Source organism: Hippopotamus amphibius, chromosome 13, assembly GCF_030028045.1.
Source record: "Hippopotamus amphibius kiboko isolate mHipAmp2 chromosome 13, mHipAmp2.hap2, whole genome shotgun sequence".
Lineage (NCBI taxonomy): Eukaryota > Metazoa > Chordata > Mammalia > Artiodactyla > Hippopotamidae > Hippopotamus > Hippopotamus amphibius.
Genome location: NC_080198.1, coordinates 84,207,237 through 84,223,614, shown reverse-complemented (window position 1 = coordinate 84,223,614; position 16,378 = coordinate 84,207,237). Strand labels below are relative to the sequence as shown.

Genomic DNA, 16,378 nt, shown 5'->3' with positions numbered 1-16,378 from the left:
ACTTAATATTGCTCACCACTTTTCCTGAGTCATTCTCTGTCACTTTCCCTATTTGATTTTCTATATAGCTCTTATCACTCCCCTTATTTATTTATCTATGTATTTATTCTTTGTTATTCCCTCAGCACCTAGAACAATGCCTAGTAAATGTTAAGTGTATGTGTGTGTGTGTGTGTGTGTGTGTATATGCACGTGTGCATGTGTGTGTATAGGAAGGGATTCAATTAATATTTATTGGATGAATGAACAATGTAACAATTTAATTGTTATTCTTTATGAAATACCTGCCTGAGTCGCTGAGAATTCTGAAGGACAAAATATTTTCCCTACACAAATTATTAATGAATATAAGTCAACATGTCTTTTCTTTTACACTTTTTACTCTGCTTACTCTTCTAATGAGCAAATGTACATCTTACTGTAACATAACTACATATAAAAAGTTTACATCCATTGATTTTTTTTTAGCAATTACTCAGAAAAAAAATTTCCACTTTGAAATGATGGAAACATTAAACATTAACATTTTAGCTTAATAAGCATATGCCTAGTTAGAGCCATAAAAGAATACTGTCTCTTTCCAAAAGTGGGCTTTAATCCTGGTCAAAGGTTGCTTCACTGGGAAATTGCTCAGGGACTGCCTTTGCATGAAAATGAAACTGAGGGTTTTGTCTCTGGTGTAACATAAGTAAGAAAGAATGTGCTATTAGGGACAGGAGCTGTGGACTCTGGAATATACTCCTCTACTCTGACAGAACACAGCTGTTCACACTCACAAGGACTGTTACAAGCAAGCCTTTGAGTTTGGCTTTGTGTTTATCTACTTGTCACTTGATGGCTTTAGGATGGAAAGAGTGATAGCTCAAAACTGGATTGATTTTTGCTCATTTAGAGTTCACAGATTTTTAGTTATGGCACCAAAATATTTAACTATTCATGTAAAATATCTGAAGCAGTTTCTGAATTTTATTTGTTAACCTAAAAATTCCAGGAAAGACTTTGACAACTATTTGATAGTTTTCTGGATGGAAACTCATTTTAAGGAATGCAATAGTTATAATTACATAGTTGATTCTTTCAGGAATAGAAACATAGGGGCTGTCTGAAGAGGCAACATATATTTTGTTTGTGTGTTTGTTTCTAAGGAGCATAGCAGCCACTGATCATGAACCAACAGATGCCAGGAAATCCTTCCCTTGTTTTGATGAGCCCAACAAAAAGGCAACTTATACAATATCTATCATCCACCCCAAAGAATATAAGGCACTTTCAAATATGCCAGTGGAGGTGAGTATTTCAAATGTTTTTAATTTTACAGATAGTCTGTTTAAAATATCAGGTAAATTACCTGATTTGCTATGAAAGAACCTATTGAATTCTAAAATAAACGTGTTCTAATAGCTTATTTAGAGGCTAGAAAATAAATTCGGGCAATCTCTTTTCTTTGAGTACTAGATGTCTTTAACTCAAGATATCACAGTTCAGTCAAAACGCCATGCTGGGATTTCTAAGCAAGAACAGATACAGAAGACACATATCAGCTGGGTTCTGCTTACATTAAAGAATCCTCTAGTCATGACAAATTAAAGGCAAACTAATGGAATTACAGATTTTAAAATATTCAAGGGCCTAGTCACTATTCTTGGTTTTCAGTTGAATATAAACCCAGTTTTTAATATAGGGCTACTAAAAAAATCGTGATACTGGAGTATAACTACCAACTCCAGGGAACACCATGCCCATAGGTATTCTAGTGAACAAAAAGTACTCATTAAATGTGAAAAAATATAGGCTACGATAAGTTCTGTTTGTATAATTATTAGCATGAGTCTTTCCTCTGTTCCTGCTCCTCATCCCCATAATGGGTAACGCAGTTAACTAAAGCGTCATTACCTCAAGGTTGAGGTTTATTATTCCTTATACCTTTGACATGTTAAAGGGTGAAGCTCATCCTTAGATATAATCGTCACCTACCTGATACCAGAAAAGCACTGTGCCTACATTACATCTCCCATCTTTCTGATCTGTTATCTGAAATATCATCACTGAAATTCATCCTCTTTAATTACAAATATTCCTCAAAAAAGCAAACAAAAGCTTTAAGAAGGTTAAAAAGTAAACTGTCAGTGTAAGTTTATCAACTTTTCTTCTGGTGTCAGACACCTGGGCAATTGGGTTTTGATTGGAGAAGAAAGGGAAAAGGATAAACTTAAAGTATGACACACTAATCTAGAAGACTGGGTCAGAGTAAAATGCCATCAGAATTTTTTGGCATGGAACAGAGAAAGTGAAGGTGGGAGGAGAAAGAATGCAAACGTTACTAACCTCTGTTTAAGGTTTCCCCACATGACCCTATCATTTTGCAGAGTATATACTTCTTCACCTTCACCTAGCTTCAGAAACTAGTCCTGAAAGAAGGTGAACAATCTGGGTCCTTAGGAGACAGAAACTACTACTAGGTTTTTATCACAGAGTAACTTTGCTGGGACTCCAACTCTTCTCTACAAGAACGCGCACGTAACACCATAACACGCTTGCCTTGTCAATGGTACATCAAGTTCTAACCTAGCCTCCCTCTCTTAATCCTTTTCAAAGGTTTTCACTGTAGAGTGACTCACTGTGTGGCTGCAGGGAATGTGGAAATGTTTAAACAATGGGTAGCAGGAATTAGGCGAGTATTCATGGATGAAGTATTAGGATTGGTGACTGGCTGAGAGAGGAAGGCAAAGCTGGCATGGACAGAAAACCAGAGAGGTGGGGTCAGTAGTTGCATCAAGTAATGTAACCCTTCCCTCTCTCCATGGTAATCAAGGCAGTGACTTTAGGGACCACACCTTGGGTCTCTGATGAAGACAACCAGAGATGGAAAAGACAACCCAACATACTGCTATGCCTGGTACAGCTATTGCCCTCTTGCACATAGTCAAATCAGCAAATACCTGCTTAGTTCCTCCTGTGTGCAAGGCACTGAGCACTAGCCTATTCTTCATTAAGGGGCCATAGCATCGGCTCAGATATTATGGTCAGGATTGTGTGCTTAATATAGAAAGATAAATTCCTGTCCAGCTTATATCACAAAGTTGTATTGCTCCCTGAGAAATCTCATACGGTATATAATTTAATCATTCTTTCACAGTACTAAAAATAAAATGAATTTTCCTCTAGTCTTTTCAACATCACCAGTTAGGGGTAAAATTTCTTTTAACCCCTAAGCTTTGACAAAGGACTTCTGATTGGAAAGCCAGGTTTGGAGTCACTGTTTGTTTGTCTTGTCCATGACTGATCTTTTATAAATAAAAGACTATCTTTTGCTTTCAAAAGAAAGAAGAATCGGTGGATGATAAATGGAAACGAACAACTTTCCAGAAGTCTGTTCCTATGAGCACTTATCTGGTGTGCTTTGCTGTACATCAATTTGACTCTGTAATGAGAACATCAAATAGGGGGATACCTGTGAGTACCATTATATATTTTTAAAATCTACCACCTATGCATTGAGATTTTCTACTTTTTTTGAATAGTTTTTTTTTTTTCCCCCCACAACAGACTAGAAAAGCCTGTTAGTCAGTAGGGTCTGTGAGCTTGATGATACACTAAACAATATAGGAAAATGTAAGCTGAAAGGACCCACGTGAAAAATAAACAAACAAAATAGCCATAGGAATGGAAAGCCTTGAATTATTTTAATGGGAAAATTCACTGTAAATCCAAAGCTAGCTCCTAAGTATATCAGCACAAAGGTATTAAATATTTTAACATGTTCAACTTAGTAAAATGATTGGTTATATGTGTTTGGGTGGGGTCCCAGATGGAGACCAGAGGGAGAGGAGGAAACCAGAGGGAGAGGAGGAAACCAGAGATGGGTGAATGTCCTTCCAGTAGCTAATCACTGAGATGTTTGTGGTGTCACTCCAATATGTAATTCAACATAGGACAACAACAAAGTATCAAAAAGCATTTTCTAAACGTGTAAGGAAATACAAATAAGCTTTTTTAAAAATCAAAATGATGAACTTAATAATTTTCTTTTGAAAAACTAAATATTTTTACCTAATTATTTTTCTCTTTTTGGAGGTCCCCATTTTGCTCATGCCCTAAATACTTGCTAAGCTGTCTAATGGTTAGTTTGCCTCTGTGCTACATATTATATATATATAACATCATAATCTTTGCAATATAATTTTATAAGGAAGAAAACATCACTCCCATTTTACAGATTGGGAAAATTGAAATAATGAGTTTAAGTAATTTGCTTAAGATCATCCAACTGGCAAGTGGTGGAGCCTCAAATTCCAGATTCTTTTCAAACAATGTACCCTGATAAACCTTCTGAAATGTGATATTCTGAAAAATATCTTTACCTCTTTGCCAGTCCCTGGAGGGAAGAGATGCTCCTCTCTTCAATGCATGTACAGAAGACAGGGTTTTCCCTCCTGCAAAAACCTGTGGGGTTCTTTTCTTCAAAATTGAACAGACCCTTGCAGGAGAACTTAAGGCATTTATGTGAATGTCAATTCAAGGTAAATTCCACCTCTTTGGCATTTGACTGGCTCCCTACCCATTCACTCTAAATTGAAATCTAGCACTTAGCACCCAAGCACAAATGCTGCAGTACAATTTCCTGCTCCAGAGAGAATTACAGGAAAACCACACTACTTATATCTGCTTGAAAGTAACATCAGCAGGAACCCACACCAGTCTCACAGTATCACATTCTTAGAGCTAAACAGACAATCTAAGACAAACAGGCATATGAGGAAAATAAGCAACATAAAAAGAGAAAATCCAAGACAAATAAGCAGAAAAGCACAGTGTGAGTAAATAGTAATAGTTAGGGAAACCAAAAAAAGCCATAAGAAATCAAACATTCTCACACACACAAACTTTATTATACTCAGAGGTTCAAGGAGATATGATCATCATAAAATAAAAACAGAAAACTATGAGAAAACAATCAGAAATAGTAGTCAGAGTTAAAAAAAAATAATTTCCAAAGCATGACCTGGCTCTTACCCTCAGGAACTTGCTAATTCTTTCAAAAACCAGAGCCTAATAAGCCGATAGCTTTAGTTTCTGTTAACTGCTTCGTATTTTTATCAACTCCATGGAGATGCTTATATTGTTTGAAGCCCTGGCATATCTTGTGGGTTTTCCACTTTTATACTGCAACTGTCATTTCTGTTTGGTAGGAACAGTGGGGGTACTTTAAAGCATCAATACTGCATGATCTAGAGCCAAAGTCTCTATATTACTTGTTTAGCTTAAAAAAAAAAAAAAAAAAAGCTAGTTAATTTTTGTGTAATACATTTTTAGTAGAAATTTCATGAATCAAAAAACCATTCTTGGACTTCCCTGGTGGCACAGTGGTTAAGAATCCACCTGCCAATGCAGGGGACATGGGTTTGATCCCTGGGCCGGGAGGATCCCACATGCCGTGGCGCAACTAAACCCAAGAGCCACAACTACTGAGCCTGTGTGCTGCAACTACTGAAGCTCATGTGCCTAGAGCCCATACTCTGCAACAAGAGAAGCTATTGCAATGAGGAGCCCACCTACTGCAATGCAGAGTAGCTCCCACATGCCACAACTAGAGAAAGCCCACGCAGCAATGAAGACTCACAGCAATGAAGACCCAACACAGCCAATTAAACACAAACAAACAAACAAAAAACCTATTCTTATCCACTCTGCTTCTGACAGTATTATTCTGGTATATGTATTGCCTGCTATTCATAGTCAGATTATACTGTGCAATCCAAGAATCCATAATACCCTGACTGAACTCACCATTCTGACAAGAATCCCTTTATATCAATAAATACTGAATCAAGGCCTATGTTCTTCTTAATTGTTTACCTGGAGTAGCAGATATTAGTACTTGAACCATTCACAAAGCTTAAAATGTCCTTGTTGCTTATGAAGATTAGAGGACCCAATTCTAAAAAATTGTTAGGAAAAAGGGTAACCAAGTCTGGAAGGTAGCTCAAAAGACTTAACTCTGCACATTTCCTTTTTTAAATGTTAGTTGCATCACATTTTTTTATTGAGATATAGTTGATTTACAATATTATATCAGGTTCAGATGTGCAACACAGTGATTCACAACTTTAAAGGTTATACTCTATTTATAGTTATTTTAAAATATTGGCTATATTCCCTGGGCTGTACAATATGTCCTCGTAGCTTATTTATTTTATACATAGTTGTTTGTACGTCTTACTCCCCTACCTGTATTTTGCTCCTCCCCACTTCTCTCTCTCCACTGGTAACCACTAGTTTGTTCTCTATATCTTTGAGTCTGTTTCTTTTTTGTTATATTCACTAGTCTGTTCTATTTTTCAGATTCCACATATATGTGATATCAAAAAGTGTTTGTCTCTCTCTGTCTGACTTATTTCACTAAGCATAATACACTCCAAGTCCATCCATGTTGTTGCAAATGTCAAAATTTCATTCTTTTTGGCTGAGTAGTATTTCATTGTGTGTGTGTGTATATATATATATATATATATACACACATACCACATCTTCTCCATTCGTTTGTTGATGGACACATAGTTTGCTTCTATAACTTGGCTATTGTAAATATGCTACTATGAACACTGCGGTGCATGTCTCTTTTTGAATTAATGTTTTTGTTTTCTTTGGATGTATACTCAGCAGTGGAATTGCAGGATCATATGGTAGTTCTATTTTTAGTTTTTTCGAGTAACCGCCATACCGTTTTCCATAGTGGCTGCACCAATTTACATTCCCACTAACAGTGTACAAGGGTTACCTTTTCTCCACATTCTCACCAACATTTGTTATTTGTGGTCTTTTTTGGTGCTAAGTTTTCAGAATGAGTTTGATTTTTATAACATTTCAATGAGTTTGTTTTTTAATTTCTTTCTTTACTGGAGGGACTATTCTCAATTAAGTGCTCTTAATCTTCCCTGAAGGAATGTATTTAATTCAGGAAGCCATAGAAGTTACTAATGATTCTTATTCTTTATTTAAGTTTACAAAAATAACATTAATAAAAAAGAATATAAAATTCTGTGAGGTAAATTAGATTTTTAAATGTGTTTTATTTGTTTCAAAACATTCTACTGCGGGAATGATAATCACCAAGCATCAAACAACTCAGGTTTTGAGTTAAATGAGAAGTAAGCTGCCAACAAAAGTCTTGTGTCACCCAAGTGATGATGCTGGGTTTCTTCTCAAACAGCACCTCATGGCAACTCAAAGTTCTGAACATATTTTGAAACGTGAAAGCCACAGCAAAATTATAGTCCTTAATCACCCCAACTTCAAGCCAAGGTTGTGCATATTTATAATAATTTACCTATGGATAAGGGGCAACCTAAAATTTAGGAAGAATATATCACATTCCTATATCACATAAAGCAGTCACAAACAAAGCTTGAAAAAAAACCCCCAAAGTATCACTATTATTTTCTACCGAATTTCTGTCTACTGCTGGAAGATATATAGAAGAACATAAACTTATAAAACTAAACACATTGATGGCATTCAGTAATACCAACCATGCACCTTAAAAATGCACTTAAAGAATTAAAAACAATATCAAGTTCTTTTCTCTTGCTCATCCTGGCTACATCAGCACTGATAATAAAACGGAGGGTTCTTCCAATCAGAGTGTTTTATCAGTCTTTATTGAGCACATACTATGTGCACAAGGAGGATGCTAAGCCCTGAAGGGAGTAAAATATACTAAGGTATCTGTACTTCAATTGAGATGTGAAACAAGTGGTCACCACTGTCCAGTGTCACCCAAGTGTGTCTTGAGGTCTCTGTTGATCATGCCATTCTTTTTGAGTGCCAAAGATCTCACATTCTGCTTTAGGGGGCCCTGCAAGGGTCCTGGGCAATACAAAGGGGTGTGTCTATTTGGAACAGTGTTTAGGTAAGATGGAAAAACCTCAAGAGATGAACAGGTGCTAAGTCTGCTGGATGATCGGCAGTGGAAAGGCAGACTGTTGTTGATGGGGAGAGTGACCATACATTTTTATCATTTATAAACTATAAATAATAGAGAAGTTGTTATTAATTACGCCAGAATAAGAGGTGTAAGAAGATAAGCAACAGACTTACATTCCTGGGACATTCCTGGACAAACCTGGATATTTGGTCACCGTTGTCAATGGAAGATGCTCAGCAGACAAGGACAACATGGACCCAGGGCATAGCAGACCTGCAGGGCTGCCAGGTGGTGGTGGGAACCCTGTAGGCACTGGCTGGGCTTCTGACTAGGGTGATGGTGGTAGTGGTGGGTAGCATCTGTTCGATCTGATTCCTTTCTGTTCACATGGTCTTTCCAAGTTCAGTGCCTTCATCTCAGACTCTAAGGCACCCTTCCTGAGTCTTGCCTCTTCAACCTTAGTACCCCTCTCCTGGGGTACTAGTTTGAGACAGAGCCCTCTGGACCTCCCTCCAGTCTCTTTCCAATCTGTTGTTACAGCATAAATGCTGTGGTTTGCCTGTTTCCTTGCCTTCTGCTTTTATTGCTAAAATCCTTTTCAGCCAGGCTCTTGCAAATCAAAACGTTTTGGCTTTCAAATTTATTGTGCAGGCATAAACAACCTCTTCTGGACTTCAAAAACTTAACTATTATTTTCCCCCTTCATCCTCCTAGTATTCCTAATGGTAATGTGGATACCACAATGTGGATATCACCCACATATAAGGAAGTGCAGGCGAAGGAAATTACAGAAGTTAATCATTCAATGTATTATCTCTAACGATACTAGCGTTCTTCACGGGACACATAAAACTATCACGTGTCAAGCATTGCTTATGCATTAGCTTTTTAACTGCTCACATAAACAATCAGATAAGTACTGTGGTTATCTCTATTTTGTAGCTAGGGAAAGTCAGGTTTCATTCTTAGGAGCAGAGAAAAGAAGCAATACAAGAAGTTTAGTGTCATTTTTGTCTTACTTCATTTTTCTCACATACGCATTTTTCTCATGTACGTGTTTTTCTCACGTACACAACATACACAATGAGGAAGTTTATTTCTAAAACCCTTCAAACTCTAAAATTTGAAATAGAAGTCTACAGTCCTTATCTAAAACCTTTGTGACTAGTTGTATGTTGGAATTCAGAAAATTTTCAGATTTGTGAACGGTAATATGGTACGCATGTTGAGTATTATTGAGTAACTACAGTGGGATCTGGGGCAGCACCTTATCATTAAACAGTAATATTTCTGCAGCAAAAGTTTTTAGTGAGAAAAATAAATTTTTTTAAAAAAAGCTCCTATCAGTTCAGGTCAGATGATACTGCCAAATTAGTTTGCTTAGAACATATAAAAAACTTTTGATTTTTAGAACTCTTTGGACTTTATAATTGTGGAAACTGGGCTAATGAAAGGATTGGGGTAAAGATATCATCAGTGATGCAAAATATGATAGTTTATTATTACTAATAGTGCCAGATTCATAGAATTGATGTGTAGAGTGAGACATTGCATGGTAAGTGCTTATCACATTACCTGGAAATTTTTAAGTACCCAGTAAGGCTAATAATTAATCATAATGATTACACATAAAAGAAGTGACAGCAACCAATTAGAATAAATTCTCGTGGACTTAAATTCCGTCTCTCAAATTCCTGGAGACCCTTAATTAAAAGGACAATATTAACAACTCTAAAAGCATTATTTACAGTAGGTTCCCGTATGATAAGAGAAAGGCAACAACAACAGCAGTGATAAGGCAGAGGTGTGACACCTCCCGAAAGAATAATCAGCTGCATATAGGCTTCCGAAAGCACAGATTTTACATCTGACACTAGCTCAATAGAGTCAGTGCTTTGAGTTATGACTAATAGCATCCAGGGATCTCCCTGGCGGTGCAGTGATTGACTCCACACTTCCAATGCAGGGGGCACGGGTTCAATCCCTGGTCAGGAAGCTAAGATCCCACAAGCTGTGCAGTGTGGCCAAAATAAATAAATAAACAATTTAAAAAAAATAGTATCCAACAGTGGTATATCTAGGTAATTTAATTCACTTAGGGAATATAGTATCTTTAAAAATTAAATATATACATTCAAGTTAGGTGCTTGAAGCCTTACAAACTTCACATATATATAGTTATAGTTATAAAGCTTATATAAAACCATTATATTTAATGTTTAATAGAGTCTTTGAATAATAAAGGCATATATGATTTTTTAGGAAATAAGAAGAAGAAAGAATATGCATGCATATCTCCTTCCTCACCCCATGCTATTTCAATATGGCTAGTCACATGCTTTAAAAAAATCAGCTCAGTAAAGCAAGCATGTAAACTAGAATGATAGTAATTATTACAAAGCAATGACAGTTCAGGAGTAATTTACTGAAATTTGTCATGGACAGAAGTGCTGAGGCTTAGCAAATGGATGGAGGGGAGTTAGCCACTTCTACCAAAGCCCATAGAAAGTAATCTTTAAAATAAAAATGTTTGTGATATATGGCAGATAGGACACATAGATATGCTTTTGCTAATAATGTTACAAGGTTAACCGGCTGTATCTACATATTGTGTGATTGCTTAGCTCAGTTGATCAAAGCAATGATCATAAAATATGATGGATGACACATTAAAATAAGGGTCATCAATCACAGGTGATCTGCAGACTGGCCAGACTGTAAAGACAGAACACACTTCTCTGTGGTACTGAGTTTCTTAGAAGCAAAAGAGGAAGGCATTGCTTTTATTTTGATCAAATTTACATTAACATCAATCCTATTTAAGGCCCCTGCATTCCTGTTGCTGCCGACAACAGAAATATGGAGGGTAAGAAAAACCCGATTATATTGTCTCAGAAGCATTCTTACTGAAGAGAGTCAATCTGCCAGCATGGGTAATGAGAACACATTGGCAGAAAAAGCACATAGTCTTTCTCCTCCCTATTGCTTCACCTAAGGAGGGAGACCTCACTGTTATCTCTTCTTCCTCTTTTCAACACTCTTTCACCCTCCAAATATTACATGCAACACAAAAGTACCAGGTGTGTAGACAACAGCAGAGTGAGTCAAGAGGAACTACCCTTTCTGAAGTTTTTAACAGAAGAGAACAAATGTGGTAGAAATTCTGAGAATTTCAGTTTACGACATGGCAATGCTATATGAACGTGATAGTTTTGATTTGATAAGGGGCAATTACCTTGGCTCTGTTCAGTGGCCACCAACTGGATCCTTAGTTTCACTTAGCTTCTTGGAAAAGGGATGTGGTTCACAAAGAGAACAGGAGGGCAGTGAGGAAATGTATCACCTCTTCTGGAAAGCAAAAATAAATAAATAAACAAATAAACAAAAACAAAATTTAAAAGAAAGATGAGGTGATAAACGAGTGAATTTTGTAGCCTTTGGAGATGAAGATAAACACATCTTTACTTATGCAAGTAAAGCAACAATGTCAATCACCCATTGGGACAACAGTGAGTTAGCGCTGGTAATTTAAGGGATGCTTTCTAGAAACTCATCCTTTAAATGATTGGATCTTTCCACTGCTCGTCACTTCTGAGAAAATATGGCTAACAGTGTATGCTAAAAGAATACCAAAACTAGCAATGCATTTGGAATAATAATAAAGGAAGAAAGTAGGCATAATTTCTCTTTCTTTTTTGCTTTATCAAAATGATGAGACCCCTGCTCTGATTAGGTAGATGGGCTTAAAACTTACCAGATGACTGTATCTTTTGTTTTAACTTGAGGTTTTGGAATCAGGCCTTAAGAAAAACAAGTATAGTTCATTTGAATCCCTCATGAACTTTGTTTAAAAGACTTCTTTCTTAGAGCAGTTTTAGGTTTAAGACAAAATGAGGGGAAGGTACAAAGATTTCATATAACCCCCCTGCTCCCACACATGCATAGCCTTCCTCATTATTAAATCACTCCTCCAATAATACATCTGTTACCAAGGATGAACCTATATTGACACATCATAATACCCAAAGTCCATAGTTTACCTTAGGGTTCACTCTTGCTGTTGTATATTCTATGTATTTGGACAAATGTATAATGACATATATCCATCATTACTATATCATACAGAGTATTTTCACTGCCATAAAAATCCTCTGTGCTCTACTTATTCATCTTTCCACCCCTCACACCCTGGCCTGCCACCCACTGATCTCTTTACTCTCTCCATAGTTTTGACTCTTCCAAAATGTCATATAATTGGAATCATATAGTATGTAGCCCTTTCAGATTGGTTTCTTTCACTTAGTATTAATAATATGCATTTAAGTTTCCTCGCTGTTTTTCATGGTTTCATAGGTTATTTCTTTTTTTAGCACTGTATAATATTCCATTGTCCACAGTTTATGTGGTACAAGAAAGACATCATGGGTGCTTCCAAGTTTTGGCAATTACGAATAAATCTGCTATAAACATCCTCATGCAGGACATGTTTTAAACTCCTTTGGGTAAATACAAAGGAGCACAATTATTGGGCCATATGGTAACAATATGTTTAGTTTTGTAAGAAACTGCCAAACTGTCTTCCAAAGCGACTGTATCATTTTGCATTCTCACCAGCAATCACATCCTCACCAGCATTTGGTGCTGTCAGTGTTTTGGATTTTGGCATTCTAGTAGGTGTATAGTGGTATCTCATTTTTATTATAATTTGCAACTCCTTGATGACATATGATGTGAAGCATCTTTTCATATACTTACTTGCCATCTGTATATCTTCTTTGGTGAGGCGTCTTGTTAAGGTCTTTGGCCCATTTTTTAATCAGGTTATTTGCTTTCTTGTTGAGCTTTAAGAGTTCTTTGTATATTTTGTATAACAGCTTTTTATCAGATGGACCTTCTACAAACATTTGTTTCCAGTCTGTGGCTTATCTTCTCATTCTCTTGACATTGCCTTTCTCAGAGCAAAAGTTTTAATGAAGTCCAGCTTATCAGTTATTTCTTTCATAGATTATGCCTTTGGTGGTGAAGCTAAGAAGTCATATTCATATCCAAAGCTATCTAGATTTTCTCCTATGTTATCTTCCAAGAGTTTTATAGTTTTGTGTTTTACGTTTAGGTATGTAATCAATTTGAGTTCACATTTTGTGAAGGGTGTAAGGTCTGTGTCTAGATTAATTTTTTTGCACATGGATGTTTAGTTATTCCAGCATAATTTGTAGAAGATACTGTCTTTGCTCCCTTGTATTGCCTTTACTTCTTTGTCAAAGATCAGTTGATTACATTAATGTGGGTCTATTTCTGGCCTCTCTGTTGTCTTGTACTGATCTATTTTTCTATTGTTTTGTTAATACCACATTGTCTTGATTACTGTAGCTTTATAGTAAGTCTTGAAGTTAGATAGTATCAACCTTCCAATATTGTTTTTCTCCTTCCATATTGTGTTGGCTGCTCTGGGTTATACATGCTTAGAATTGGGGAGTAAAAAGTCTATACTTGGTTTGATTTATAAATTATGTCATGGCATAAAATAATATCCTAGGTACTTAGAGATGTAGCTTATCAAGATGTAGCTTTTCAAGATGCCACCCTCAGTAAAATTTTGAATCATTGTATTTTAGACTCTGGGAGTAGAATAGTTAAAATATCAAAAGGGTAATTTGGGTAGCAATGGATAGAAAAGCACAAATGGAAAACATGTATATAAGAGTTCTTTAGATGAGAAAAAAAATCACATGCTTTATTTCCTCAAAGATATACATAGATGTACAGATACACAAATATTAAGAAGACAATATATGTTCTGGATAGAAAGAAGTAATAACACTTAAAAAATATATTGCACACCATGCCAACCATTGTATCTTACATTATTTCTAGTCATTGAAATTACTCAGTGAGTTATGCAGTATTCTTTGCCTTTACACATGAGTCTCAGAGACGTGAAGTGATTTGTGCAAGACCATGCAGACCTGGGATTCCAATTAGACTTATCTGGCTCCAAAGCCCACCTTCTTTCTACTATGTCATGTATCATAGTTTTTGTGTTTTATCAAATGAAGAATTTTCACTGAATTTTTGTGTTTTTTTTTTAATAGCTCACTATATATGTCCAGCCAGAGCAAAAGCACACAGCTGAATACGCTGCAGACATAACTAAGACTGTGTTTGATTATTTTGAAGACTACTTTGCTATGGAGTATTCTCTTCCCAAATTAGGTGAGAACCATTTTTTATTTTCTTATTTTTAATATTGCCTTTGTTTTCACCTAAGTTAATTCATTTCCTCCAGCTTTAGTATCATTAGTTAATGGTCATCCCTTAGTCTTTTTATCATATGCCTACATTATGCATCTAATACTTACTAGATGCTGAAAGATTCATTCTGGATTCCTCTAAGAATAGTGTCTATACTCTGTTCTTACCTGATAAATGTATAGTATTTTATTTCCAAATAAAGATTAAAGTATATACATAAAACTGCCGACATTGATAATGATGGAGCCAGAAAGAACAACCTAGATCAGTTGATATCAAAATTTGTATCCATCCTGATAGCTTACAATGCCTCCCTACCATCAGTAAGTTAATAAATAATAGGGATAAATACTGCTGTCAGAGTCCCATATACTTCCAATCTTTCCATTGCTGTACAAGACTAATTCTAGATTCTTCAGCAGTTAAAATGAACTGGTGCTCCTACCATAAGTATTGTTTCTAATATGAAGGACAGGGGTAACATGTTTTCTTTTTAAAATAAAAATAGTGCTATAATCAAAATGGTATGGATATGACACTTCTATCAATAGCAGAAATGCTTTATTAGTAAGCTTGAGTGGTACTAGCAAAAAATTTAAATGTAACCCCCATATAGATGTCTGTAGGAATGAAATGAAGGCAACAAGAAAACCAGCCAACCAACAACTGACTTATATCTGTTTCTGCCCTTACTTTAATAAATTGCCAATGCAAAGCAACTGGAATGCTAAATTCTCTACATGGGAATGGCTGTGGCTCTAAGCAACTTTGTGGATGCTCCAGGTTTGTTTTGTTTTGATTGCTTAATAACAACTATTAGAGCAGGAGACAGGATGAGAAACAACTTTTCATCAAAATCAGAATAATATCTAATAAAATGTTAATCACATTAAGTCTTTTTCTCTTTCTCTCTCTTGTACCACCCATGATAACCTGGGAAGTAGAAATCTCACAAGTTTATTTCTCTCTTCCCTTTTCTTCCGCCCTCTGCCCCCATTCCTTCTTCCTCTTTATACTTTTATATGCATTTGCAACTCTTTCAGGATTGACTCTACCTTAAAATTGCTTTCTGCAGTTATCCACCCTCCAAATTAAATGCACTAGAGTTAATTAATTATAATGTCAATACTCGCCAAAGAAATGAGGTTAAAAAATTCCTTTTGTTCTAGGGTTAGGTAATTACACTCTGTAACATTACAGAAAATATTGGCCCTTGGGGGGAATATTTCTCCAAACTTTAAGAGGTATTCTTGTGACAAAATAACCAAACCTAAGAATGAAAATTACACTAATTACTGCTGTAATTTTGACCTCCACTTAAGATGTATCCATTTTCATTCTTTTTATAAAAAGCTTTAAGAATCTTTATTTTAACCATAAAGAAAGGACCTTTTCTTTATGTTAGATGAAAATTTAATTTATTTTCATTTATGTGCCTCATTTAAATTATATGTAATAATAAATAAATTCCATTTTTATTATAGTTCATTAATTGGAGAAGCTGTATTCTGTCCACTAATCAAACTCTTCTGTTTTGGAATTTAACATGGAATTGGTCAACACTGGCTCTTCCTGTCAGATAGTATATCTAAGATTATAGGTCCAGCAAAAATAAGGAATAGAATGTCTAGATGTAATTCAACATTTTAGACCTGGAAGAGAATTTAGAGAGAATATAGTCAACTGCAAGTTGATTCAACTAATTTAATACATACATACAAGTGGATGGTAATCTATTCAATTAGCAGGGAATCAGGTTGACCTCAAATTGTACAGAATTAGGGAAAAAGTGGAATTTTGTATTCTCCAATAATCTCTTTCCTTGGACAGAAATATATTTCTATATGCTTGGAAGCTCTGTACTTCTAAGTCCTCATTTGAAAACTTCATTCTCTTATTCCTTATAGCATATACCCCAAAACAGAAGCTCGGTATTATCTAAGAAAAGTCATGGGAAAAAAGCAAATAAAAATGAAATACAGAAATGAACAAAAGACCTAAAATTATAGAGTGCTTGAAAAGAGCATATTTATTAAAAAATAAAAGACACATTGATATCTGGAGCCAACAGGAAAATTTCTGTGGAAATTTTGAGTGCATTAGAGACTGAAAAGTTTATACAAATAGATGATTGTTTTTCACTCTGAGAAATTATTTTTAGCCTTTTAAAAAACATTCATCTAAAGAACTTAATTTGGTAAG

General features: G+C 35.6%; 1 protein-coding gene across 1 annotated transcript in view; it reads left to right on the top strand.

Annotated features, from left to right (window-relative positions):
- Positions 1–16,378, top strand: part of ENPEP (glutamyl aminopeptidase) — a 91,032-nt gene that overhangs the window by 13,402 nt on the left and 61,252 nt on the right. Inside the window, exons 2-4 of the mRNA XM_057705553.1 lie at positions 1,146–1,287; positions 3,322–3,453; positions 14,017–14,137. Coding sequence (XP_057561536.1) covers positions 1,146–1,287; positions 3,322–3,453; positions 14,017–14,137 — 395 coding nt within the window. The remainder of the gene's footprint in view (positions 1–1,145; positions 1,288–3,321; positions 3,454–14,016; positions 14,138–16,378) is intronic.